Here is a 27,871-nt window from a genome sequence, read left to right as displayed (position 1 = left end):
ATTCAATTTCTTATAAACATGCAAACTTGGATAATAGAACAAGAAACATGTTCATTGCTACGATTTTTTGCGTTGAAATATCTTGATATGCATAAGCGTCATCATTGGGTAAATTGGCATTGTTTTCCAGTACTTTAATGCGACTTGTTTTCATTGTCAGTCACGTGACTTCTCTATCCATATTTTCAATCAAATAAAATTCGCAAATATTCGCAGTTTCGTCTAGACATCCCTCGCATTCCAGCTAAAAGGGACGAATCTTCATTTCTGTAAATTTGATGTTGAAGTAGCTGCCGGGTAAGTAGTCCCAATGAGGACTGCTTTCAGCGCCTCGGCTGGCATGGTAGTCTCCATTAAGGTTGGAAGTTGTACAACCATTATACCACCAGGCACCGTGATAAGAAACCGCACAGTTACTCTTGTCATTATCTTTGGTAAAGAACTGGTAGTTCAGGTGATAACGAAGAGCATAACCATCAGGGTTGCTGCGAGAGTCTGTAAAATGAGGACAAAGAAAAGAACAGTTTGGCGTTCCGTGTAATGTTACTGAAGGTCAGACCATCTGATGTTGCTGAAATAAAAGGCGGCGTTTAGAGTTTTATTTAGTAAGAGTTTCATTAATGAGCTATCGCTTCTAATTCATTTTCCACTAATTGCAAATTAAATATTATCTTGTATTATTTTTTAGTTTCTTACCATAATGTTTTTTATCGTTTAGTAATAATAATTATCATATTTCATATTATAATCGGTACTATTGAAATCACACATGCTGCAACATTGAATAATTAAGTACAAAAAATAAAACAAAAATACATAAAAAGAACATGAAGTTATTAATACTCCATTTAAATAATTGACGTGTCAGTAGGTGTATCAACAATTTCGTACTGTTTTTCAATGAAATAAAACGTAGTAAAGTCATGATGACTGATACGGCATCATTGGTACGACTAAATTACACAAAACCAAACAGTGCGGCCTAAAACTTGGTTTTGCCCAACTGATTCAGTTCGATGGTGTTAATGTAGATTGTGTGCAAATGTATATTCGAAGAAAGTATTGAACACATGGTGCAAGATTGTTGCTTAGACGTGTTTGTATTTAATACATGTCCGTATTTAGTTGTAGTGTATATGGGTAGGTCTGAAATCGGAACAGAGACATGGTGTTTTTTTAGTGATGTATGAAAGGAAGGATAACAATCTAAAGAAGAGAAATATTGATAAATCAATCCATCCACTCATCAGCATCATGTTCTTATATTGTATTTGCATTATCACTGCAAATCATTCACTAATTCAAGTCTTCGGTCAAATATATGTAGAATAACCTTGTAATATGACATTCCAAGGATAATACACAATAAAGAACATTGAACTATGCGCATACCGTTAAAGCATTCATAGTTGTAGAATTGTGCAGATATCTAAATGATGTTTATGTAACCAAATAAATTGTAACAAACCCGCTGTTCCACTATAGGTTCCAAGTTGAGAAAACCGATATTTATCGCTTTCGTCATTAATCCGGAAGTAGTCAAACTTGGCATAGTATGGAGCGCCATAACTGTTCACCATATCAATCCTGATTTCATATCTCTTTTGATTGGTCAAGGTAGAAAGTTTATCATTTCCAAGCCAAAACTCGTGGTCTAAATCTCCAAAACCTTCTTTGTAACTGTCCCATCCGAGGTAGAAATCCACGGTTCCATCCAAACGACGCTGAAAAACCTTTGTTTAAATGTGTGAATAAGAGGAAAACTTTTGTTATGACCAAATATAGAAAAAAATTGACGAAATTGTCAACATTTAAATAAACATTGAAGATGAAAAAACGTTCACTTAAACGAATTTGAAGGAACTGATAAAGAAAAAACCTCGTTGAAACATTGTCATTAAAGAAGTGTACACTATGTAGATATTTCATTCCACTTCAGATATAAGCCTGAAATGAAAATTTGACAAAATCACAAATCGCTTTGAAGGTATCACTGAAACGTAAGGAAGCAGATACTTAGAAATGGATTCAGAGTGGTTATATTTCTTACGGAAAATACATTTCATTATGTTTTCACAAAAAGAATATAATCTATTTGCATATTTAATTCGTCGTTTTGTATTCTATGTAGGATGGAACAGAATTTTTTGATATATGATAAATGTAGTTCATAGCAAATCCATTACGCAAGATTATCCATGGTTATGTACTACCTTGTATCAATAACGATCACTACACAAATTTGTGATTTACACGTGTTATGTCTAGTTACTACATCCCTCAAAATGTAGGCTATACTTTATCACTTTTGCACTTTGTGTAGAATTAGTGTTTTGTAAAGCAATGTAATGCATTGTATTTTACTAGCAGCAAGGGTAATTTAGTGTATTTGTTTTAGTGCAGTGTAGTATAGTATAGTGTGGTCATTGTGGTACAATGTCATACACTGTAGGTAGTGAAGCTTACTGCAATGCATTATCTGTACAGTGAAATCAGTGCAAATAGCAATGGGTGTTAATTAATGGAATGACTTACCGTCCATCCTCCTCCGTCAGTCATGTTGCAGTAAACCTCAAAAGCCTCGCCAGTCCAGCCGGTTGGTTTGATTTTGTATATACCGTTGTCCCTAGATTCATCATCGTAAATTTCCTGACAATCTTTAGGTGGTCTCGTGCAATTTTCACCGTCTCCTCTGTAGCCACCAGTACAATAGCATTGTGTTATGTTGTCCCTGTCGTCACAAACTGCGTTAGGACTGCATGCATATGCTTCATCCCACGTGATCTGCCCGTCGGTACAAACACCTTTTCTTGAACAGTTAAGGTTCACGTAAGAGCCACTTTCCTGAAAAACAAAATTTAATTCTTACGTCCCTTTTTACAGTTACAGTTTGCATTTTACGCCTGATGGTGGGTTTATTATCATTCATGGTAAATAATGTTCGGTTGTATGTCTTGTTAAGCACTAAAATTCTCTACGCGGAGTATATTATAATTTTACAGGTATTCCTATAACTGTATAGTTAAATGAACTTATAATTTATATATTGGAGTTTGATTGGACTTATATTGCGCTCATTGTTTTACTATAAACAGTATGAACAGTGACTGTCGTTATGGAAAAGAGTCGTGAACTTTACTGTTGTTGGAAAACTGTCGCATTGCACAGTCTTTGACATATACCCGCAGATTTGACTGCCAAAATTTAGACAAATGAAATGAAAAACAACTGACTGGAATAACTGTTTGTCCCTCTGATTCGTAACATCCACACTGTTCTTGAGGTACACAGTCTGATTCCTTCGTGAAGTAGCCATCGGAACAAACACAGGCTTCGGCTTCATTACAGATCCCAGCCTGACACATTTCTGGAGCACCACAAGTCCGCTGGCAGGAAATACTACAGTTTCTATAGACCATGTTGTAGGGGCACATAGTTATTACGTCTGCATGGATGAAATATGTCGGTAGGCTTAAGAAAATACCTCAAATTGAAACATTATGATGATTTAAACTCCGTTATGTATATTCATTGTAATGACCATGCTGTAAAACTTGTGTTAATAGCCGATATAACTACACACGCCATCAGGAAAGCAAAAGATGGCCGGGTGTAAATGTTCTCTAGCGACATGATCATAGCTTCTTATTGTTCTCAGATAAGCTCTAAACATTTATGACAACTGCTTTTCTGAATAACTGAATTCATTAGTTGTCATCCAGAAAAAGAAGGAGTAATTTCATGAAGTTACAGTCTCACCAAATAGTAATAAAAATTTCAAAATGAAGGTGGAAGTTGTATAAGTGAATGATGAAACAGTAGCAGATCCACGACAGTATAGGGCGTTGCTCATTGTTGTTGAGAGCAGATTCAAAAATAGGAGGATCTGCGGTTACTCACCCGGAAAAGAATAAGGTTTTAGAGATTAAATTGCACAATTGAAGGCATAATTAGGCTATAAATTATGTCTAACACTCGGTCTCTACGTAATAATTTTCCAATAACCACAACCTTTTTAATGTGACATTGAAATTAGAGGGGATGGGGGAGGGGTACAACAACAGACCCCCGAATCCGCGCCTGTAAGGGCTTTATGAATTCCAAATTGTCATCTGTAGAGAACTAGAGGTAATTTGACCTGAAACCTCAGCTAAGGGAAACACACATAAGGATATTAAGCAGAAATATTGATATAACTTACCTGTTCTTCCAGAGAACTGTCCGAGGCTGACAAACTTGAAGTTGCTGAACTCATCACTAATGCGGAAGTTGTCGTAAGAAACCCGGATGAAGGAACCGTTTGATAAAGTCATCTCAATCACAAATTGATACTTCTTTTGATTGGTCAAGTAAGAAAGTTTGTCATTGCCGAGCCAGAATTCCTGAGCTAGAAAGCCGAAGCCAGACTTGTAGCTGTCCCAGTCACGGCTGAAGTCGATGGAACCGTCAATGCGACGCTGTATTACCTAATGGTGTTAATGATTTAGAAACTGAATTCTAAGCAGGTTATGTGTAATGAACGTCACTAGAAACCACTCTTTTGACAAATATTGTGTACTGCCTTATATCAGGATGCACATATTGTGCATAATGTTAGTACGAATCTACAGAATGGGGAGAAAGGTTTGGCGAGGGAATTGTCGGGCACCAATATCCAATCGGGGATGCAGGTTCTGTTTTAAAAAAGAGTGCAAACCACAATGAGGGAAATATTTAACGTTTGTCTTAAATTTAAGCCTGATAATTACAATAAGATACTTTTAACAGCATATATGTTATGATATATGCTATGATCCCCTCCCGACATCCACTCTTACCAAAGAAAGATGACAATTAACTTGTAAAGTGAACACACTGTTGAAACCTACCGTCCATCCACCAGAACTGTCTGCGTTATCACAGTAAACCTCAAAAGGCTCCAAATAGCCATCTGGTTTGAAGACGAAGACACCAGTAGAGGTTTGAGATGAACATTCCTCCTGGACTTCTCTGCAATCTCTCGGGTATTCCGATTGTTGATAGAAGAAATACGACGAACCTAGTACGTTAAAACAAAATTGGATTTCTTTGTGAGCTGAGTCACATTGGTATTTTAGGTTACATATAATTACCACAGCCTATGTCCCAGTTAGATGCGATGAATCCAATGATTCAACGTATTTTATACGGTGTAATGAATGTTTCCGCTGTTTTTTCCATAACAACTCCCTGTCCATAACAACTCCCTGCTGATACCCATCTGTCCGTTGGAAGTACACAAAACGTTCGATTCAAATGGTGCCGTGTAAAATATACCCTTTCATAAACATTAACATAGTTATTACTGAACGGTAATAACGACCGCTTAGGAAGTAACAGCATAAATATAAAATCACTTACCGAAACTACTATCACCGGTGACATCATTGATTGTCTCTAGAGCATCCTGTCAAACGGAAATTAATACAAAAAGTAACAGCTCAGTTGAATGGCTAGTAAACGTATTCATGTATTTTATATGATAGTATTATAAAGTGAACTATAGCATATATGGCTCACTATCAGAACTGTCGTACACATGACGGGAATTTGGGTGTTTGTTTGTGTTAGGAGGTTTGTGATGACAATACCGTTGTGTTTGAAACAAAACAAGGGTTAAGTGGGTTGGGGAGCAACTTGTAACTTCTAGTTCACAATGTGACAATGAAAATGACTGCCAGTAATGGTGATTAATCATACTATAGTTTCGAATGATAAATCCGTTGACCAAACTCGTATCCAGTTAACGTCCATTTATTTAACTTCCTTTTGATAGTAAATATAGAGCCATTGACATGTACACAGTATAACAAAAAAAAATTAAAGGAGAGTATATCATTTGAAACAAATAATTATTCAGCGAGAAAACTTTCACCCTAATAAACATCGATACTAACAACGTTGTATAAAATTAAGAAGTTAATATATAGAATTTCGCATATTTGAATTAGATGCGTGACAAAGCCATTAGACACACACGTCTAGGTAAGACTCAATTACTCTGATGTGGACCTTCCATCTAGTACATTGATATGTACCTATGCCTCTTTAACTTAAGAAAGTATAATATAACAATAATATCCTGGTTTGCACAAATTAAACTAACACAATGCGCTAATAATTCAGTTTGGGGAAGCTGAAACAATATATCACAATACTTATACTGGCAGTAAAATTAAAATCACGAAAATACAATGATTTACTTTGAGAGAAGAATAAACCATAAACGAGATTTTTCCTTTTCCTTTGAAGAGACAAAAACTGAATTTGAAAGTTGTTTTAAATAACAGACACTAAAAGTACAATATTTATTAATATGTTAATACTCGGATCGATTTGCCAAGTTCTCTATCTTAAACCGCTTGTAATAACAGTCCGTGCAGTAACATAATTTTTCAGTGGGAGAACGCCGGCGCTGGGAAGAGCCCATTAATAGTAGTATCAAGTATTACAACGAGAACCCTAAATTAGCCAACAGAGATATTGTAGAGAATATTGTTTATAATATTTCATGTATGAGGCAACCGTGCTCTCACCACTTTCGTTCCAAATGCACCATATCCTAGAAACACGTTCCCTTTTGCTTTCCAACTAATATTCAGCTGTATTAATATTTACATTAATCTTTAATTGTTAATAAAAATATATTTGTTAACAATTAAAGTTACCTAGTCATCTACAGGGATTGTCCGTGATAGAAGTTTTTCAAAATGATTTAACCATTTGACTATTTTCTGATCTAAAAAGAAAATCCTACATTCTGTAATTCACTTTTTTTCGGTTTACTTTTTGTAATATATAAACCTTTGTCTAAGAATAACACTCAGGGGTGTCACCATAACAATAACGTGTGAACTTTAATATAGAGTTATAATGCACTATAATATAGTTTCCCGATTTCGTTCGAAACTAGAGAACGGTTTTATTCTCTAATTCTCTAAGAGATTAATTTAAATAGAAATTCATCTCACAGCGGAAATGACTGAATCAAATTCAAACAGATACTTTCATTGAGTTGTGTACGGTACGTACAAGCAGACAAGAACAACAATATCATAATAGTAAACGTTTTACAAAACATATGTTCCATGAAATAAGCATCCACCGATATACTGCAGTGCTCTAACTAAATGAATTAAATTTATATCATGATTAAACAAAAACACATACAGAATACACAAATAATGAAATAGGGTTATAACTAATATAGCGTCATACATTTTCGTCCTTGAAGTAAGCCTCGCAATTTTTGGCATCGGAATGCCCCTTTCCATATTCTTCAGGGAATTGTTTAGGACCATAAAGCAAAGTCTCAATGAAAAGTCAAAAAACATCTCTTAGGGGAAAAACATGAAATGTGTAACAGAATTTGCTTGTGCAGTATTTCGACCAATTGAAGGGTTTAAATGAACATTAAACAAGTTGATCTGTTATCATTCCCTGCTAGCGATTCAGCGCAAATTCACTTTTAAATGAGTTTAATTTCTACTTCGATTTTAGCCATCATTAAACTCTGCTGTCTATAAGTCGATTTTGTTTACACAAGACTATCATTTGGTCGACACAAACTGCGTCATGGGAAGTTCTAATTCAAGCATGAATAAAATGCTTAACTTCGAAAGCAAATAGGATTGAAATTGCTGTAGTAAAAATTGTTGCACAATCGATCAAATTTTACATGCGTGTTGTTGAGGAGACAAGGTTACATTTTCTGAATACTGTTATTACACATATGTTCCCAGCAATATAAATTACAAATAGATTTACACAGTTTTGATATTTTCAATACTGTTCAATCGTGTTTAAGCAAATCAAAGTTATATACTAGAGATGTTGTATGTCACATGCCTAAAGGCACACCGCAGAGGAATTACATTTTTTTCTAAATATTCTATTTCTTTACGGAATAATGTTTGCATTTGTCTTTTGTCTGTTGACTGCTGAAGAAAAGAGCTTTACGTCTTTTAAAATAGCAATGAAGAGAAAAACGTTGAAGGCTTGCTCAATGTATCACTTAACGTTTCAAGTGCCAATAATGTTTACCTTTTTACGAATCATATTTTTCAATCTTTACAAATCGCTATTCATAATTGTGAGACATCAGTGAATAGACGTCAGAATAAGTAACCGAAAGTAAAAATTACGAAGTACGTTTTTTTCTAGAAATTATGATTTGCTATTTTCAAACGTTTTACGACAGATAACAGTTTGAAGTGATCTGACAAAATACCAAACGATTAATTGTCACTACAATGCACGAATATGTTAAAATGTCGTATATTTTCAACACAATTTTCTAGTTCTTACAAACTGTTGTTTGAGCGACTTGTTTGTTTCTTGCTCTATCCATTAGAAAGGACTTTTACCTAAGCTATTGATCCCAGCAAGTAAAACTATTATTGACAGATTTATTACAAAGTAAAAAAGAAACACAGAACTAGAGTATATGTTTTATACTTATCATATCCTCTCTAACCCCAAATCAAGGTTTTCACAAAGAGATATGAAAATTGGATCTTTTAACTTGTTTTAAGAACAAGAAACTGCTTTCAATTAAAGTATGATATCAACGAAGCAGAGAGGAGAAATGTCAGAGCCTGAGACTGGTATAGCTAGCTCTCGTTAGCATGCCTAGATATAACGTCACTTATATGAATAGGCTTTTAAGGTTCTGATGTTGCCAACAATTTGAAAGTGTAGAAAGAGGTAAGAAACACATTAGTAGGATGATGAAACTTAGATAGCGTTCGATGATTAGCAAATTATTTAGAATTGTAAGTTTCTGTACTATCATTAAATGGCTTAAAGCGTATACTAATAAACAGTTATGTTGAATAGAGATTACTGCTTGTTTCAATGATATCATTTAACATTTGATTATTTTGCTTAACTCCACGATCGGAATAATATAAAATTAAAAATAATGAAAAACAAATTGTGTGAATATCAGTGATATATATTGGGGGATGCAATAGCTTGCTATTTTGAAGAAAAAATTTGGACGCTTTCTTATGAACTTTGCATCTTTGATTCTTTTTTAATAATGCTTGGAATAAATTTTCAGTTAACTCTAAACATGACAGCAAACTTAGTTCCATCGACTAGGATCTTGCGCCAATATATTATGATACCATTGTCTAAAAGTTCATATTTAGAAGAGAATGACATAATGTCGTTTAGAGATGAAACACGATTTAAAAAAGTCAGTTCTGTAAACTTGAATCGATTAATAATTTGATTAAAACTACTTGATGAGAGCTTATCATGTTATCCGTTATTTTTAAGTAAATTAAACTGGCACAATTATATTCGATTATGTCCCTTTAGGTATATTTTTACTAATACTTTTATTAATTTGAGAAACTACTATATTTCAATTGTAAAATCAAGTTTTTTGTTTGAGTATTTGTCATTCGCCCTGTTTATGAAATAAGTATTAATGATACCATGTTTCGTTTGATTAAGAAAATCTTGTTTGAAGTTATGATAATACACGAATGAATTCAACGCGAAGCTTTAACATATTTTGGATGTTTTTAAGTTTCAGATTTACTGTCGGAAGGAAAGTTAAGTTTTTGTGTTCAGTTATGAACAAAATAAAAAATATAAACGTACAATTCTTTGAAAGTCACGATCTTTAACATACTTCCTATCTCAAAGTTGTGACACACAAGTTAACCATACTGATGCAAGATATTTCGATTGTCTCTTACACAAGGTTGAAAAGAATATTTACCATAATTATTAGCTTAAAAAAACTCGAAATTTGACTTTAATTTTGTTTTGTTCTTACTTCATGGAATATGAATAACCGTATATGTAAACTTCTCTGCATTTTCATCTATATAAAATGAAAGTATTTAACTTTGATCTGAGGAGTCAATAAACAATCAATCTAGTGTCAATGACTATTTTGCCTTGAAAATGTTAATTTACCGTTGACGAATTTAATTAATTACTTGTTTTTTTCTTGTGTTCATGGTTTTTCACCAAGGTAATGATGTTTTAAAAATCATCAACTACCGTATGGGCCAGAATAATATCGCTAAAATTATTATATATCTTCCAGTGTTGGGTCAGTGTTTAACAATTAGAAATTTTAAAACCTGCGAAGTTTTAACTAGAAATACAAGAATATCTCTGCTACTGCTAGAAAGGAAATAAATTACTAACCTATAGCGATATACTCTACCATGTTACTGAGGCTTTAAAATTATCTGAAGCTTAAGAACACGTCTAGCAATTTTAATTAAATAATGTGAGAGGTATAAAAAAGTGTCAAGTTCTAAAACTCACCACTCGATGTGAAAAGAGACAGCCTGTTGTCAAAAGGAAAAGAAAAACTTCAAAAACTTTACACAATTTGCTGATCATCTTGATGTTGAAGTGACCTGCTCTCTTCTGAAATAATCGTTGATAATGATTTACACCAAGACGAAGCTGGAAATTACGGAATCATTTAAATTTACATGTAGCCTACAGTGCAGGAGACTGACCATGTGTTACCCATTGTGTTTTTTCTCATATTTCACTCATCATATACCCTTCAACACTATCTCTTTGGTAATAAACGTCGCTCATCCACATCGGTAGATTTTTCAACCCGGATATACATATAATGAAATTATTAATTATAAATTTGTAATATTTGCCTTCTAAAATAACATTCTATTTGTTTTGTTTAAGTGCTTTAATGAATTTTGAAAATGTGAAACGCATTTACATATTACAGCTATAATGCTTTTTTTGTCTGGCTGTTAATTAAATACTATTGAAGATGGTAACGTATTGAATGTAGTCTATAATATTGTAGTTACCGCGATAGTTTGGGGCATATAAATTGATATCTTAGTTGATCTGAATTTATATATTTCCGATGTTAGTTGAATTTTCCTTCTCGTGGATAATTACGTTTTTCTGCTTTAATAAGAGGTTTTGACTAAATGACCCAATCTTCGGGCTCTTGTTACTGGTAATTTGCAAGGTTCGTGACCGGGAAACGTTGGTGCTATGAATGACCTACGTGTCATGGGTACGGAAAATGGTGAGCGCTACCCAAGAAAACCGTCTGCAAGGCCATAGAGTCCGCATTTAATCAACGATGTAACTTTGTGATGCAATGAGGGAATTGTTGAATGGTTTGCCAGTCCGATATGAAAATATGTCAAAAAAATCCAAAAAAGAGCAAACAGTAGCTCTTTTTTCTTCTTTTTATGTGTAAATTTTAAAGATCTTGTGGAGTTGTTGCCATTTAATAGAAAATTATTACCAATATTGGACATCGGCATGCTCACATTGAATGATAATACCATAATAATATATAGCTAAAAAAAATCCCTAATTGCTTTGGGTTGTTGGCTTTCTTGACTGACACTGATCTGTACTGAAGCGTAGAATGGACATGTAAATTGAACTTTTCATGAGATGCCGCAACTCGTCAATATGATAAGAAGTTGAACATTGACGCTCTGATGACATATTCTAAATCGTGAAAATGTCAATAATTTGCAAATTGACGTTTTAACGACATCATACAAATTCGTCAAAATGAAACAAATAAATGAATATTGACGTTTCGGCGATATACATCAACGCGTCAAATGAATTAAGTATGAAATTTACTATTGCACTTGCACTCTTCCAAATCTGGGAAAATAACAAAATCTGGTTCAATGTCGTCAAAACGTCAATCTTGATATATTCTTCATTTTGTTAATGCATCTCGACAAAACGTTGATTTTAAGACTTGTTTTTGCCAATTAATGAGTTCAAACGATGTAGCAAAACGTATATTTGTCATTTTTTCGCAATTTTGACGAGTTAATCACGCTAAATTGTCAATTTTAAGATGTTTGTTATTTTGATGAGTTGTTATTGGTCGACAAAATTTTAATTTTCAGATTTGTGACATTTTGAAGAATTTTACATCTCATCAAAACGGCACTTGACATGTCCCTTCTACTCTTCCATAGATCTGCCATTCTTGAGATGAAACGCTCACCACGCAAAACACAGCAGTAAATTAATAAATTAACTCATTTCAATATTAGAATCTTACATATATATTGATTAAATATTTCGAACAGGTGGATCAGAGCTAGGGTAAGGGGTATGTTAAGTGTGAGATAATAAGTTCGGGGTTGGGGTTAGTAGTGAAGTAAAGTGTTTAAAGGGAGGGGGAAATATTCGTACGTACCTGTAGAGCCATATGAGCATTTATGTTCCACCCAAATCCTGGTAACAAAACAGGTCTCCTCCATCCGCTTAGTTCCAGATTCCTATATAGCTTGTAACACTTACCAGTAACTTACAAAACTGCCACACATATCACAGTCGGCATCAAAGATAAGGGTATGTGTAGAATGAACAGTGGTACTGTTGGGAATAGTTGGGCTAGAAGACAATTGCAAGACGGGAGCTGTGTCCTATTACTTGAACAACCTAACAGGGGAATAAAAAGAGGGAACTGTTATACCAACAAAACTGAAATTATTTAATGATAAACCTCAGAAGCAAAAAGTCAGATAAAAAATTGGAAAGGATTTCTTATGCCATTCCCCGGCCACTTACTCAATAGAATTGTACTATTTTAGTAATATATCTTAATATTAATCATGGGTGCTTGGCGGTTAGACTGGGTTTACGGAGACGACCTCCATATGAATATCAATGATGAATTGTCCATCTTCATTGCAACTTTGCCTAGGTCAATATCGGTATGCCTGCTTTACACACTAGAGTATTGCACAAACAAACACTAGTGATATGATACACCCACACATGTAGTCGACGTGCTAACTGTTGTTGTAGTGACGGGAAGCCAGCGTTAGGGGATTGGTAAGTAGAAGTTATTCGTAAAGATATTTGAAGTTTATCAAATTTTAACATAAATGCTGACAAGAAACCAATTGCGTTACCTTCGGATAAAAAGAACGTTGAAAACAGTACAAAATGTGGTAAAATCCACTCAATTGTACAGTTCCAGTAATAACGGTTGTTAATGCTTCTTGGCCAGATTTGTAAAGCTGAGGTAAGTCCTGATTCTTGCTTTGAAGAAACTGTTCTTGGATCCAACGATTTAAGCTTTCCAAGAGACACAATGAGACCAATAATACTACTTTCAGTTTTTGGTCAATTAATGTACTTCTATTATATCACATCGTCGTCAAATATTCAAGACAGAGAAATTCTTATTTCTTTTGTTATATATTTTACTGCTAACATTAGAAAATTCATTAACCATTTAAGTTGCTAATTTATCCTAAGGAAGGTTAGGGTGTAACAACACCCTGGTTAAGCACGTCTCAATGACTTGCAATTATTTTGAAGTCTGCACGCCAGGGAAACATTTACAAAATTAGGTATCACGTTTTATTTTGAAAATAAGCCCAATATTTAATCAAGGTAACAGTATATAACAACATATGTCTCAGTCCCTCGCTGTCTTAATGTAATGTAAATCTATTATAACGAAATGTTCGTATTCTTTGTTAAAAGAGACGAAAAGTTGATGTTGCAACACTGTCAGGTAAATGATACCATTTAATACTGTGATCACTAACTCGAGTAGCATGGTAGATAGAATTGATGTCGGAATAGTCGCTTATCAATTATATTACCACTAGGCGCCGTAACAGGTAAAGGCACAGTTATTACTATGAATATCGTTGTCACTATCTTTGGTAGTGAACTGATAGTTGATCTTTGCACATTGTACTCGAATAGTTTATTTTATTTCTTATTTAATAGAGATTATTAGGTAGTTTTCATTCATGATTCTTAAAAAATTCTTGAATCTGATCTACCGTTGTCGTCAGCTGACCTTGCATTAACCTATAAATAATGAACGGTAAATTCACCGGCGGATGAATATGAGTTGCCAAAAAAAAAGGGGGAAATAAATCAGATCAACTATAGTATGGCAGAAAGCCCCGGTGGTGAAGACACCCCTCAGCAAAATGATGCCAAGCATTCTCAAGAAAGGTAACTTTCAGACTGACTCTTCATAGTGTTCGAGCAAAACGGTGTCCTCATTTAGCAAGCCGCCATCGAGAAATGAATATGCATAACATTAGTAATTATATCATATGTTATTGGAGGTTTCGAATCAGCAAAAGAAGCAATCATGTTCAAATATCCTGAACTCAGCGATCCAAGGAATCGAACCAAGACAAAACGGTTGCCTATGTGCAATGTCAGAACAATGTCGACATCAACACTTACGGAAAGTGTAACCGATAAGCCTAGGCCTACCGTTACTGATCGGAAATGCAGCAGCAAATGTATTCCAGAAATTCACAAAGGAACAGTAAACGTCATTATCCAAAAGAAGTAACGTTTTTGTTACTGGTCCACCTATTTTTTCGTCAGATCAAATGTCAAAGTGAAGATTGTGCTACAAAAGTTAACTGTTTGTTCAAGCCTTAACTTTTTTGATGGAATTGTTGACATATGTGTTTCAGATTGAACAATAAATACATAGCTTAGTGCAGTATATAGTGTGTACTATGCTGAGTACGTATCCGTAGTATACGTAAGAAATTGGTATGTTAATTCACAGTATCGCTGTACGTCTTGACATGGACACATCGCTTTGTGTTGCTATGTCAACTGGACGTAGGCACAGTACGCCCTTTGTATCAGATCGTTGTCCTTTACAACGTATTGTTGTTCAATGTATAGCCTCATTATCGTCATTCTTTCTTATTTTATTTGTGCAGTTAGATTGCTTTGGGACTTTTAATTCTAATGAAATTTGAGGAACAACGTGGTACCCTCTCGAGAAAATTGTTGGTTATTTTCTTTTTAAAGTTTTAATCAAATTGTAACATTCTGAGATGAAATTATTTTGTATTTCGTGTTTTGTATGAATGAATAGAAGTTTGGAATTTCATGAATTTTCACCGGTTCAAACAGAGAACACAGTAACTACTGTAAATATATAAGTTTTTTACCAGAGTTAAAACTTAATCGTGCTATAAATCGGTAGCAGGTACCATTAGGATTACAGTAAGAACTCAGGATACGTGTAATAGCAACAAATCCAGTTTGATGCATTTGTTGGGATTACACATATCCTCAGTTCTTACTGTGAACCTAATAGCACATCCTACCTATTTATCAGATTTGTCAGCACAATCCAGTATTTACTATGGTACAAAACTTAAAGATTTACAGTAGTTACTTTAATGTCTGTGTGAATCGGTTGAAATTATGGACCATATACCGTTAATACTTAAAATGTTATGGTACAATCTTCAGAAAACTGTTATACATCTTTGCATTTGTAAAGCAATCTGTCATTCTACTTAGCATATTGCTATGCGATACTGCTTAGGTCCTGTCTGCCTGTATGTCAAGGCCAGGTAAGTATGTTTACATGGCTGCTAAAAGTCGTTATTTGGAGCACACGAGTCAAAGTTTCGAGATTTAATAATGGAAGTGTGCAGTAGAAAGTCCACTGTTGAAGAGAAGTAGACAAAAAAATGAAATAAAATAGTCGATTTAAAAATTCGAATTGTGTGATAATACAGATTAACTTTCGAGAAAAGGTTCAATTTTCTGGGCCAACGTAAATACAAAGAAAAAAATATCGAAATTGGCCACCGGCTTTGCCCTCCCCTGCACACCCCACCCCCGTACATGTTCTCGTGATAAAAGGTTACAAATTAATCCACGAGGACAGGTGTGTGTGTGTCAATCGTTAAATGTTAAATTTTCTACTTTAAGCCTCTTCTACTGAACTATATAATAATGGTTATCTATAACATCTTGCCGAGGGTTCTTCCTCTTTGCTCCGGTGTACCGTTTTCCCTTGAATCGAAGCTATCTCAACTATTTCTTTCTCTGTTATTGGTTTCCACCAATGAACCTTTTAATGAGCACAACGTTTGTTACCTTGTCTGCCTTCAATGCGGAAAAAGTCATAATATCGTAATGTACCCTGGTAACATTCGTAATCAATGGAACGTTACTGCTACAGGAGATCCCTTGCCCAAACCCTTGATGACGTCATCATTACCATCCTTCAGGTGATTTAGTAACACATTGAATGAATTTATTATCTTTTTCTAAGAGTTGATGTGGAATTGAACACGAAGGTTATTGGATACATAATTGTCTGTCATTGAGAAAAGTGATGTGCATCATTTTGCCAAGTTACAGGCTCTAGACTAAGTCATTATTTTTGCTGATGACGCGTTGTGGAACGGCGTTTCCTTTGGGTAGGTCAACCCTCCCATCCCTACCTTCCCTCCCATCCTTTAACTCGCTCTCCGTTTCTGTATCTCTCCTCTTCCTCATCCTCTTCTTTTCTTCCTCTCAATCCTTGTACTGTAGCACGTATATTCTTTTCTTAAAGAGGTGAGAAGGAATTTCTTATTTGGCCATTAGTTAACTAGAGCTTCATTTGGGTTGCAAAAGCACACCACGGTACGACGCATATGGAGGACACATGTCACAACAGTCCATTTTAACGCTACCAGCAGGTCCAATGGAATATTCAGAGAGAATTGTTATCTGATGTAAATATATTGAAAGAAATAGAATTAACTTAGTGGCAGACAATCCCCTTATGGGGAAACAACTAATATTTCCGTTTTAGATTGGCATTGTGTTTATACTTTTTAATCTAACTTTTGAAGATGAGTGAAACCATTATTCTTGCTTCAACAGAATAAAATGTTGAATTGGTAACAATCTGATGTAAACTTAATGAATGGTGATGTTGCAAAATTTTGAATTGATGAGATTCATGAAATTGAATTGATCAATGTATCATTATACTGCAGATTTTTAAAAAGGGTTACTAAATTCATAACATGGTTGGGTGTGTGCTAGAACCATACTGATCCTATGATCGTTTCTTTTATTTTCAGGTCAAACCGGGTTTGATCCACCATCAAAATTAATTAGAAATTGAAATAAATAAAACGGTAAATATGACAAAAGCAGTGTTTAGTTTAAAGTTACAATCTCAATTTCTGGTTTGGAACATTCAACGTTAAATTTCTTATAAATGAGCAAACATTGATAATATAACAAGAAACATGTCCATTACTACGGTGTATTGCGTTGATTTATCTTGATATGCATTAGCGTCATCACTGAATTATACTGGCACTGTTTTCCTGAAATTTAATGTGACGTCGATGGAATTTTCTTCAATATCAGTTACGTGACTTCTCAATCCATATTTTCAGTCACATAACGTCCATATACTTATTGAGGAAAAAGGAAAACTGGCTCGCTCTGCTCAAATACACTTTGCAGTTCTCTCTATAAATCCCCCGTATTCCCGGCTAAAAGGGACGAATCTTCATTTCTGAATATTTGATGTTGCGATCACTGCCAGGTAAGTAATACCAACGAAGACTGCTGTAGCTATCCCGGCTTGCGTGGTAGTCTCCATTAAGGTTGGAATAATGGCAATTATAGTACCACCAGGCACCTTGATAAGAAACCGCACAGTTAGAACCACTAGCATCGTTGTCACTATCTTTGGTAGTGAACTTGTAGTTGAGATGATAACGAAGAGCATAACCATTAGGGTTGCTGCGAGAGTCTGCAAAGAAGCACAAAGAAAAGAACAATTAGTGTTATATTGTATGTCACTGAATTACAAACATACGGGTGTTGCTGAAATAGAAGGCGGCGTTAAGAGTAATATTTATTAATAGTTTCATGAATGAATAAAAGTTACTTCATTATATCCACAATATATCATTATATCCACATTATATCATTTATTGCTAATGAACGGTTAATTTTAAATGTTTCTTATTTGTTTTCCTTTTTATTTATTTTTATTTTATGATCTTAATAATAATAGTAATATTGTATGTTGTTGTTAATATCAGTACTGCTGTAATCACAATTTCTATAACATCTTAACATCTAGAACTAATCACAAACGCAAAAGTAAAATACATACTAAAGAAACATGACGAAGTAATTAATATTTTTAATTGAAATATTTTTGATGACCAGTTAAGGTGTTTCCAATCAATAGCCCTAAGTATAGTAACGGAATCATTGGTGTGTCAAAATATTAATGACACTAAACCAAACACCATAATCTAACACTTGGTTTTGCTTTTTGAATCTTACAGTTCGACTATTTAATGTTATTCGTCGGCAAATGTAGTTTCAAGAAAGACTTGTATGCACAATACATGAGTGTTAAATAACCGTTTGTATATTTTTTTCTGTGTATAAGGGTGTAGTATATGTGTAAGGGCTGAAATTGGGACTGAACAGGGTATGAGAATGACTCACTGTTGCTGTTTATGTTTAATAAGTTAGTGGGTTTTTTTGTGTGTCTTTGTTTTTGCGATTTATGAGAATAAGAATAATAATCTCAGGGAGAGAAATAACGATTAATCAATTTATCATCATTTTTATATATTATCGCATTATTACTGCATTTGATTTTTTATTTAAATACTCTGTCAAATGTATGTAGAGAATCTTTATTTATTTATTATTGTACGTTAACAGTCTTGATCAAGGCCACACGATTTTACGACTAACCCCTGGTCATTGGTAACTTGTCACACCTACACACCAAAGTGTGCAAAATTCAATCAATCTTTCCTGGGGTACCACAGAGCACCAAAACCACATGTCCCCCTGGGGACTTCCCATAGGATGCAGCCACAAACCGGCACACGCAACTATATATATTTACAAGTTATCTCGCAAGTCCAAATTTATACACCTGGGTAAGGAGAGGCAATAGAGGTAAAGTGCCTTGACCAAGGACACAACGCAGGTTAGTGGTTGTTCGTGGACTTACTTCTCCTTTAATTTTATGGACGACTAACAAAGACGATACCCTAACTACGTACATAAAGTTAATATATATAAAGTTGTAGAATTCATATCTAAAGGATATGTATTAAAGAAAGTAAATTGTAACAAACCCGCTGTTCCACTGTAGGTTCCAAGTTGAGATAACCGATATTTATCGCTTTCGTCGTTAATCCGGAAGTTGTCAAACTTGGCATAGTAGGGAGCACCATCTCTGTTCACCAGATCAATCCTGATTTCATATCTCTTTTGATTGGTCAAGATAGAAAGCTTATCATTTCCAAGCCAAAACTCGTGGTTTAAATCTCCAAAACCTTCTTTGTAGCTGTCCCATCCGAGGTAGAAATCCTCGGTTCCATCCACACGACGCTGAAAAACCTTTGTTTAAATGTGTGAATAAGAGGAATACTTTTGTCATGATCAAATAAGGTAGCATAATAACTTAATTGTCAACATTTAAATCAATTTTAAAGTTAAGAAACTTTGACTTAAATGAATTTAAAGGAACTGATAAAGGAAAACCTCGTTGATACATTGTCATTAAAAGAAGTTTCCATTTTGAAGATAATTTATTGCACTGATATTTGCCTGAATAAAAATCTGACACAATCACAAAACGCTCCAAAAGGAATGTTTGAAACGAGAGGAAGCAGATACATTGAAGCGCTTTAGTTTGGTAATTTTCCGTAAGGAAAATACGTTTCATTATGTTTAACTATAATGATATAGTGTATTTTCATATTTTACTGGTCGTTTTGTATTCTATGTAGAATGGAACAGGATTATTTTGATAAATGATAACTGAGTTTACAGTACAGCCATTACATGCAATTATTCATAGTCATGTATAACCTCGTAATAATAACAATGCCTATACTAATATGTGATTTACAGTTGTTATGACAAGATACCTATAGGCTACTACGTTCACCCAAAATGTGAACTCTATAACTTTTGTACTTTGTGTAGAATAGTGATTTGTAGTGCTATACAATGCAGTGTATTTTACTAATGTGCAGCTAGGGTAATTTAGTGTATTTGTTATAGTGCAGTGTAGTGTAGTACAGTGTGGTCATTATGGTACAATGCCATACACTGTAGGTAGTGAAGTTTACTGCAGTGCATTATCTGTACAGTGTTATCAGTGCAGATAGCAATGGGTGTTAAAAGGATTGTCTGGTGGCCCAAAGAAGTTACCTTAAAAAATAGTAAATAATTTTCCAAACATGTTGTCAAAGTATGAGAACGCTAATGTTGCGTTTGACAGAGAAACGATTTTTTAATCGTTATGGATAGACATTTTAAATATGATTTGAACAGTACAATACGTGACGTCAGCTCTGCCATAGCAGATTGCGTCATAACCCACCCTCCGCACAGTACCTATACGGTAATCACAACAAAAACAGCGTGTGTATACAGATAAATTTCTTCCTTAATTTCCGGTGAAATTTCTTAAAAATTAGATATGTTTTCAAAAACTCCTTAAGCCACCATGTACTTGAGCGGTGGTTCCGTGGTCTTTGTGTAACACAAGGTAAATTTTAACAGCAGACTCTGAGTTGTTCAGGCTATACATCGCGCTATCCAGCTCCAACGCGAAAAATGTTCGCATGTAGGCTGTACTCAAACGTTGACAATCGGACAGTTCTGCGAAGCCTAAGCTTTTCAGCGCTATATTCTGCTCTGACAACGATTCGATCAATTTCTTCAATAATTTCCGGTGAAATTTCTTATAAATTAGATATAATTTAAAAAACTCCTTAAGCCGCAATATATTTAGTAGATCGGTGGTTTCGTGGTCTTTGTGTAACACAAGATAAGTTTTAACAGCAGGCTCTTCGTTGTTTATACATCGCGGTATCCAGCTCCAGCGCGAAGAATGTTCGCGTGTATAGGCTACTATAACGTTTACAATCGGACAGTTCTGCGATGACATCGATCCCGCCAAGTTTCATCTTTCGGTTTAACGAATACTTTATAAGTTTCCTTTTACTTTTAATTTGATCCGTGAATTTTATTTCAGCGAGTTCGAAGAACAGTTAATGAACTGTGGTTTGAGTGTGAGTGTACTATGTGTAACGCTATACAAGTACACCAACTGAGCATCGTAGTATATACGTTCGCGAGTATGTACGTTATATATATGAGGCAATTCAACGTGCTTACACGTGAGTTAATTTGCTGCGGAATTGGGAGTGCTAACTTCAAGTCGCCTGTTTTGCCTATCTGCAAGCACTACGTCAAACACCATATTGAAGCGTTCGAACAAACGGTACTTTTGGTGAGAAACTGGTGAATTTGAAAACCAGATTTCTACAAGAAGAAAATGTCGAATGGGGACAATTTTTACATGGTTAGAAAGAGAAAAATAATAACTACAAGGACAATGTATCAAAATCTTCCACCAGACAATTCCTTTAATTAATGGATGACTTACCGTCCATCCTCCTCCATCAGTCATGTTGCAGTAAACCTCAAAGGCCTCGCTAGTCCAGCCGGTTGGTTTGATTCTGTATATACCGTTGTCCCTGGATCCATCCTCGTAAATTTCCTGACAATCTTTAGGTGGTCTCGTGCATGTTTCACCATCTCCTCTGTAGCCACCAGTACAATAGCATTGTCTTATGTTGTCCCTGACGTCACAAACTGCATTAGAACTGCATGCATATGCTTCATCCCACGTGATCTGCCCGTTGGTACAAACACCTTTTCTAGTACACCCAGGGTTCACGTAAGAGCCACCTTCCTGAAACACAAAACAAGTCTGTACTTTAATCTTTACAGTTTACATTTAACCCTGATTTTGTGTTTATTATAATCCATGGTAAATAATATTTTGTATTATAATGTCTTGCTTAACACTAAAACTACCTATGCGCGGAGTACATTACAATTTTTTCAGGTATTCCTATAACTGTATGGTTAAATGAACTCAGCATGAATTTATATATTGGAGTTTGATTGGACTTATAAATATTCAGAAATATTGACAGCATTAACAGTGACTGGTCATTATGGAAAAGAGTCTTGAACTTTACTTGTTGTTTATGGAATAGTTGTTGGAAAACTGTCACAGTGCACAGTCTTTGACATATACCCGCATATTTGACTACCCAAAAGTTAGACAAATGAAATGAAAAACAACTGACTGGAATAACTGTTTGTCCCTCTGATTCGTAACATCCACACTGTTCTTGAGGTACACAGTCTAATCCTTTCATGAAGTATCCATCGGAACAAACACAGGCTTCGGCTTCATTACAGACCCCATCCTTCTGGAGCACCACAAGTCCGCTGACAGGAGTTACTGCAGTTTCTATAGACCATGTTGTAGGGGCAAAGGATTATAACGTCTGCAGGAATAAATATGTCGGTAGTTTTAAGGAATGAAATGGGGGGGGGGGGTGTTCATCCCAGGCCTCTGGATCCGCGCCTGATTTAGCCATATGAATTCCAAACTGTCAACTATAGGTCAACTGACCTGATACATGAGCTAAGGGGAACACACATAAGGATATTAAGCAGAAATATTGATGTAACTTACCTGTTCTTCCAGAATACTGTCCGAGGCTGACAAACTTGAAGTTGCCGAACTCATCACTAATGCGGAAGTTATCGTAAGAAACCTGAATTAAGGAACCGTTTGATAACGTCATCTCAATCACCAATTGATACTTCTTTTGATTGGTCAAATAAGAAAGCTTTTCATTGCCGAGCCAGAATTCCTGAGATAAAAAGCCGAAGCCAGACTTGTAGCTGTCCCAGTCACGGCTGAAGTCGATGGAACCATCAATGCGACGTTCTATTATCTAATGGTGTTAATGAATTAAAAACCGAATTCAAACTACTTTATGTGTAATGTGAAATATACGTAACTAGAAACCATTATTTGGGCAAAGATAGTCTACTGCTTATATCAGGATATGTACACTGTGTATTATGTCAGTGCGCATCTACATATTGTGGAATCACCCGGAGAGTTTACCCGGGGGAAGGGAAAGTAATAGGGAGAGGGAAAAGAGAAACGAATAAGAGACGAAGAAACATGTAAAGTAAACAGACTGCAAAGACCTACCGTCCATCCACCAGAATTGTCTGTGTTATCACAGTAAACCTCAAAAGGCTCTAGATAGCCATCTGGTTTGATCATGAAGACACCAGTAGAGTTATGAGATGAACATTGCTCCTGGACTTCTCTGCAATCTCTCGGGTAATTCGATTGTTGATAGAAGAAAAACGACGAACCTAGTACGTCCAAGAAAGTAAATAGGTTTGCTTTGTGAGTTTAAGTGGCATATTATTGTCGTGTCCCAATTGGCATGCGATGATTCCAAATATTAACGTATTATAATATTAGTGTACTCCACACGATGCATTGACTGTTTCAGCGTATACAACTTATCGTTGGAAGTACACAAAACTTTCGGATCAAACGAAAACGAAAAGTTTACACATTAACAAAAATGATAACTGAATGTTATTAACTATTGCTAAGGAAATTAACGTAATAATTTTGATATTAATCCTCATATTCGAATAATGGTTATATTATTGAATCATTAAGCCATATTTGACGAATTCATTTACATAAGATTAGAGGCATGCAAAGTTCACTTACCTACACTATTATCACCAGTGACGTCATTGATTGTCTGTAGAGCATTCTGCCAAATGGAATATTAATACAAAATGTAACAGCGCAATTCAATGGCAAATGTACGTATTCATGTGTAGCTGAGGTTATTTATTTTGATCTAATATCATGATAAAGTGAAACTAAAATCATATTTTACTCACTATTTGACTGATAAGCTGCAGTGCAGCGGGTCGGAAAAGTGTTTGTGGGAGGGGTGGGGCTGAAGTGCTGACAATACCGTCATACCTATTTCGCCAATATTTTGCGCCACTTATTGTTACATGCGAAAAGAAATCTGGAGATTGAGTAGGTTGGAACGTGTTGCAATTTTCTAGTTCACAATGTAACAATGTTGTGACCCCCAGTGACAGTGATCAACCATGCTATAGTTTCGAACTTTAAATTCGTTAAACAAATCTTATCTGTTTAAACGTTTAATTATTTAGCTTCCTTCTGATATAAAATTACAGAACCATTTACAATTTCCATTTCATGTTGAAACTAAACAGTATAAACAAAATTAATGGAGTGTATAGCATTTGAAACGAATGACTATTCAGCGACAGTACATCATCCTAATAAACCTCGATATGAGCGACGTTGTGTAAAATAAAAAAAATATTTGGACAACTTCCAATATTTGATGTTAAAAGCGTTACAAAGCCAATAGACAACCACGTCTAGGAAGGAGCAATTACTCTAACGTACATATTCCATCTAGTACATTGATATGTATCTATGCTTCTTTAACTTAAACTAAGTATTATTTAACCATAATTTCCTGGTTGGCACAAAAGTTAACAATCATAATGCGTTGCGAAAATCTCTTTGGGGAAGTTGAGACAACAACAAAATTACAATACTGATATTGGCAGTAAATATAAAGTCACGAAAACAATATTTTAATTTCAGAGAAGAATAATCCATGATTTTACTTTTCACGTTAATATCATGAAGAGACAATAATGTTGTTTTAAACCGTGTTCATTTGAAATTTCCACACAAGTTAGTAAAGCTGTGAGAAACCAGATCGTATTACAACGTACAGTATCTTGCATCATTTGTAATGAGAGCACCTTAAAGTAACATGATTTATCGGGAGAGAATAAAGCGGCTGAGTAGAGAACATTTATAATAACATCAATATTACAACGATAACCCTAACATAGCCAACAGGACGAGAAATGTGTAGACAATATTTGTGCATACTATTCGATGTATGAGGCAACCTTTTGTATTAAAACTAGAGATACAAGTAAGTTGCAAAACCACAATGGCCTAGAAACAAGCTCCCCTTTGCTTCCCAATAAATATTCAGCTATGTCCTTTTTAAAGATATGTTGGTTAACAATGACAGATTCAAAGTCATTATCATTTCCAAATTTCAAAAAATCTTAAAACGAAGGATTATTTCCCGGGCCACGAGAAAATCCTACATTCTGCCATTTGCTGTTATTGCTTTAGATTATATAATTGGGTGTAATCTGTAGAAGTTACAAATTTGTTTCTTTTTTAGTTGACAATGCACTCTTAATTGGTTAATCAAACAGGAAAATTCAATTCTTGAAAAAATAAGTTTTACCTTTGTGGAAAACGACTTTCAATGGGAAAATTACTACGGTTTCGAGTATCATGAATTTGCTACAAACTAGTGCGTGTTGTCACTATATAAGATGCAAGTTTGCAAACATTTACAGTGAGGAATTATTGAAATTAATTGCAGCAGATACAATTATTTTAACATTTAACAATATGCCTCGAAATTAAAGAAGACTTTATTTCATAATTTTTTTTTTTTAAAGAGACGCTATGGTAGTATTATAGCTTGTTTTCAAAATACGTACCTATGAATTAATACCAAAGTACGGAATTAAAATGTTTGTTAAAAAATTGACGACAAATACACAGCTATCACCACTGCGTCTTTTTAACTTCCAATTCAATAATGATTAAATAGTCAAGCTTAATTTAAAAGAAAAATGTGTTGAAATTGATGTGGTCAAACTGTTTGCAGAAACGGCCAAATTTTACACCTGTTGTTGAGAGACAACAAGATTCAAGTTTCTCAAACATATTATTCATAATTGTGAAACATCAGTTAATAGACGTCGGAATAAGCAACCGAAAGTGAAAATGAATTCAAACTAACGAAACACCTTTTTTCCAAGATGTGTATAAGCAAATATGATTTGCCTTTTTTTCAATATTTAAATAAAAAGACAGTTGAAAGTGATCAGACACATTCCCAATAGAAATTTGTCACTACTTTAGAAAATGCACGAATATGATAAATGCGGTTTATTTTCAACATAATTTGCTAGTCCTTACAAAATGTTGTTTGCGACTTGATTGTTTCTTTATCTAAACATTAAAACTACTTTAACCTAAACTATTGATCCCAGCACGAAAAGCTTATATTCACACTTTTATTACAGAATAAACCAAAAATGTGGACACAAAGTATGAATCATATCGTCCCAAATCGAAATTTTTCAGGAAGATTAATTGCTTAACTGTTTGAAAACAAGAAACTGCTGTCAATTAAATTTTGATATAACGAAACAGATAAAAAGAACTTAACTTTTTATTCCGATCAAGAAAGTTTGGAAAATATCAGTCCCTGGCACAGGTATATCTGACTCCAAAATGTTATTATATGATTTATACGTTCAAATTTAGAAAGAGAGTAACATAATGCAGTTTGAAGATAATACGATTGAATAAAATTCAGTTTTGTAAACTTGAAGAAACTTTCGATCATAAAAAACGCTACACATAAGATTTGGTAACAAGGAAAGTAAATGATTTGTTAACATTCTATAAAGTATTTTTTTAATGCAAAAAAAAATACGTTGTTCATAGTTTGATTTTCCGACTTTTGTTCAATTGTTACCTTAAAAGGCAGCATATTTAATTACAACAATTTCTTGTTAAATAAAAGTATTTTAAAAGTTGCAAAAAGATTTATGGGTGCTTATTTTTTATCCGTTATTTAAACTGGCACAATTATGATCAATTGTCACTTTATGTAGATTTTTACTTTCATTTTTAGAAATTTGAGAAATTATATTTCAATTGTAAAATCGAGATTCTTGTTTGAGTATTGTCATTTGCTCTTATCCGTAATAAGTATTAATGAAATAAATTGTTTTGCTTTGATTAAGGAAATTTTGTTTCAAGTTGTGAAATGATATTTAATAAAATTGAAAACAGTTTGTGTGAATATCACTGCTATATATCGGAGGATGCAATAGCTTGTTTTTTTCAAATAATGTTTTGGACGATCTCTCATAAACTTTACATCATTGGATACATTTTTTATAATGCTCGAAACAACTATCCAGCTAAACATGACAGCAAAATAACTTTCATAGACTAGGATGTTGCGCCAAAATTTGATTCTACGAGTTATTGTGTAAACGTTCAATTTGATAAAGAGAGTGACATGATGTAGTTTGGAGAATAAACACGATTTCAAAAGTCAGTTTTGTAAAATTGAAGAAGTTGTCGATAATAAATAAGATAGAAATATAAGATTTGGTAACAATGAAATTTGTTGCTTTGGTAATATTCTACACAAAATAAGTGTAAATGCAAAAATACGTTGTGCCTTGTTTGACTTTTCCGACTTTTTTCAATTTTAACCTTAAAAGGCAGCATATTTAATTAAAACAGATTCTTGATATATAAACGTTTTTCAGATATGAATGAATCGATTAATAATTTGATTAAAAGTACTTCATGAGAGCGTATCTTTTATCCGTTATTTTGAAGTATTTTAAACTTGCACAATCATGATCCTTTTCCCTTTATATAGATTTTTACTTTCCTTTTTATAAATTTGGGAAACTATTTCAATTGTAAATTCAAGTTTCTTGTTTAAGTATTTGTCATTTGCTCTTAATATGACAAATTGCATTAATTTGATTAATGAAGTCCTGTTTAAAGTTGTTAAAATATATTATATTTATAATTAAGTCAAAGCGATAATTTAATAATATTTTGGATTTGTTTAATTTTTGGAGTTGAACTCGGAAGGCAAGTTAGTTTTGTTGTGTTCAGTTATCTAAAAAAAAAACATAAACGTTCAAATCTTACGAAATCACCTTCTTTTACTGCTGGAAGGGAACAATTATCTTTAAAAACATGGTAAGCTCTACCATTGTACTGAGGATTTCCAATTCAATACCACTCAATAATACTCCACCAAAACTTAATTAAATAATGGAAGAGGTAATAAAAAGTATCAAAGTTCTGAAACTCACCACTTGATGTGAAAAGAGACAACCGGTTGTCCACAAGAAAAGATAAACTTCAAAAAATGTACACAATTTGCTGATCATCTTGATGTTGAAGTGAACTGGAGTGTTCAGTGACCTTCTCTCCTCTGAAGTAAACGTTGAT

At 34.2% G+C, this 27,871-nt stretch overlaps 3 protein-coding genes across 4 annotated transcripts; all 3 read right to left on the bottom strand.

Annotated features, from left to right (window-relative positions):
- Positions 1 to 229: 229 nt before the first annotated feature.
- Positions 230 to 27,871, bottom strand: LOC139973455 (fibrinogen-like protein A). 2 transcript variants are annotated; one of them, XM_071980147.1, is made up of 8 exons: positions 27,733 to 27,871; positions 23,450 to 23,495; positions 22,907 to 23,076; positions 22,376 to 22,640; positions 21,981 to 22,184; positions 21,269 to 21,577; positions 18,942 to 19,206; positions 230 to 495 (listed from the first exon to the last, which is right to left on the bottom strand). In XM_071980147.1, the coding sequence occupies exons 5-8, from the start codon at positions 22,050 to 22,052 to the stop codon at positions 245 to 247; spliced, it is 897 nt and encodes a 298-aa protein (XP_071836248.1). In that variant the 5' UTR covers positions 22,053 to 22,184; positions 22,376 to 22,640; positions 22,907 to 23,076; positions 23,450 to 23,495; positions 27,733 to 27,871; the 3' UTR covers positions 230 to 244. The 2 variants fall into 2 exon arrangements, with proteins under 2 accessions (XP_071836248.1, XP_071836247.1); XM_071980146.1 differs by lacking the exon at positions 230 to 495 and adding an exon at positions 16,974 to 17,581.
- Positions 1,404 to 10,412, bottom strand: LOC139973760 (uncharacterized). Its single transcript, XM_071980620.1, has 7 exons — positions 10,315 to 10,412; positions 5,380 to 5,425; positions 4,869 to 5,038; positions 4,202 to 4,466; positions 3,234 to 3,445; positions 2,536 to 2,844; positions 1,404 to 1,733 (listed from the first exon to the last, which is right to left on the bottom strand). Exons 1-7 carry the CDS (start codon positions 10,390 to 10,392, stop codon positions 1,404 to 1,406), a joined length of 1,410 nt encoding a protein of 469 aa, XP_071836721.1. The 5' UTR covers positions 10,393 to 10,412.
- LOC139973857 (fibrinogen-like protein A) lies at positions 22,090 to 22,981 on the bottom strand. Its single transcript, XM_071980730.1, has 3 exons — positions 22,907 to 22,981; positions 22,376 to 22,640; positions 22,090 to 22,184 (listed from the first exon to the last, which is right to left on the bottom strand). The coding sequence occupies exons 1-3, from the start codon at positions 22,979 to 22,981 to the stop codon at positions 22,090 to 22,092; spliced, it is 435 nt and encodes a 144-aa protein (XP_071836831.1).

The sequence above is a fragment of the Apostichopus japonicus genome, chromosome 9 (genome assembly GCF_037975245.1).
Source record: "Apostichopus japonicus isolate 1M-3 chromosome 9, ASM3797524v1, whole genome shotgun sequence".
NCBI lineage: Eukaryota > Metazoa > Echinodermata > Holothuroidea > Aspidochirotida > Stichopodidae > Apostichopus > Apostichopus japonicus.
This window is presented reverse-complemented; position numbering and strand designations above follow the sequence as displayed.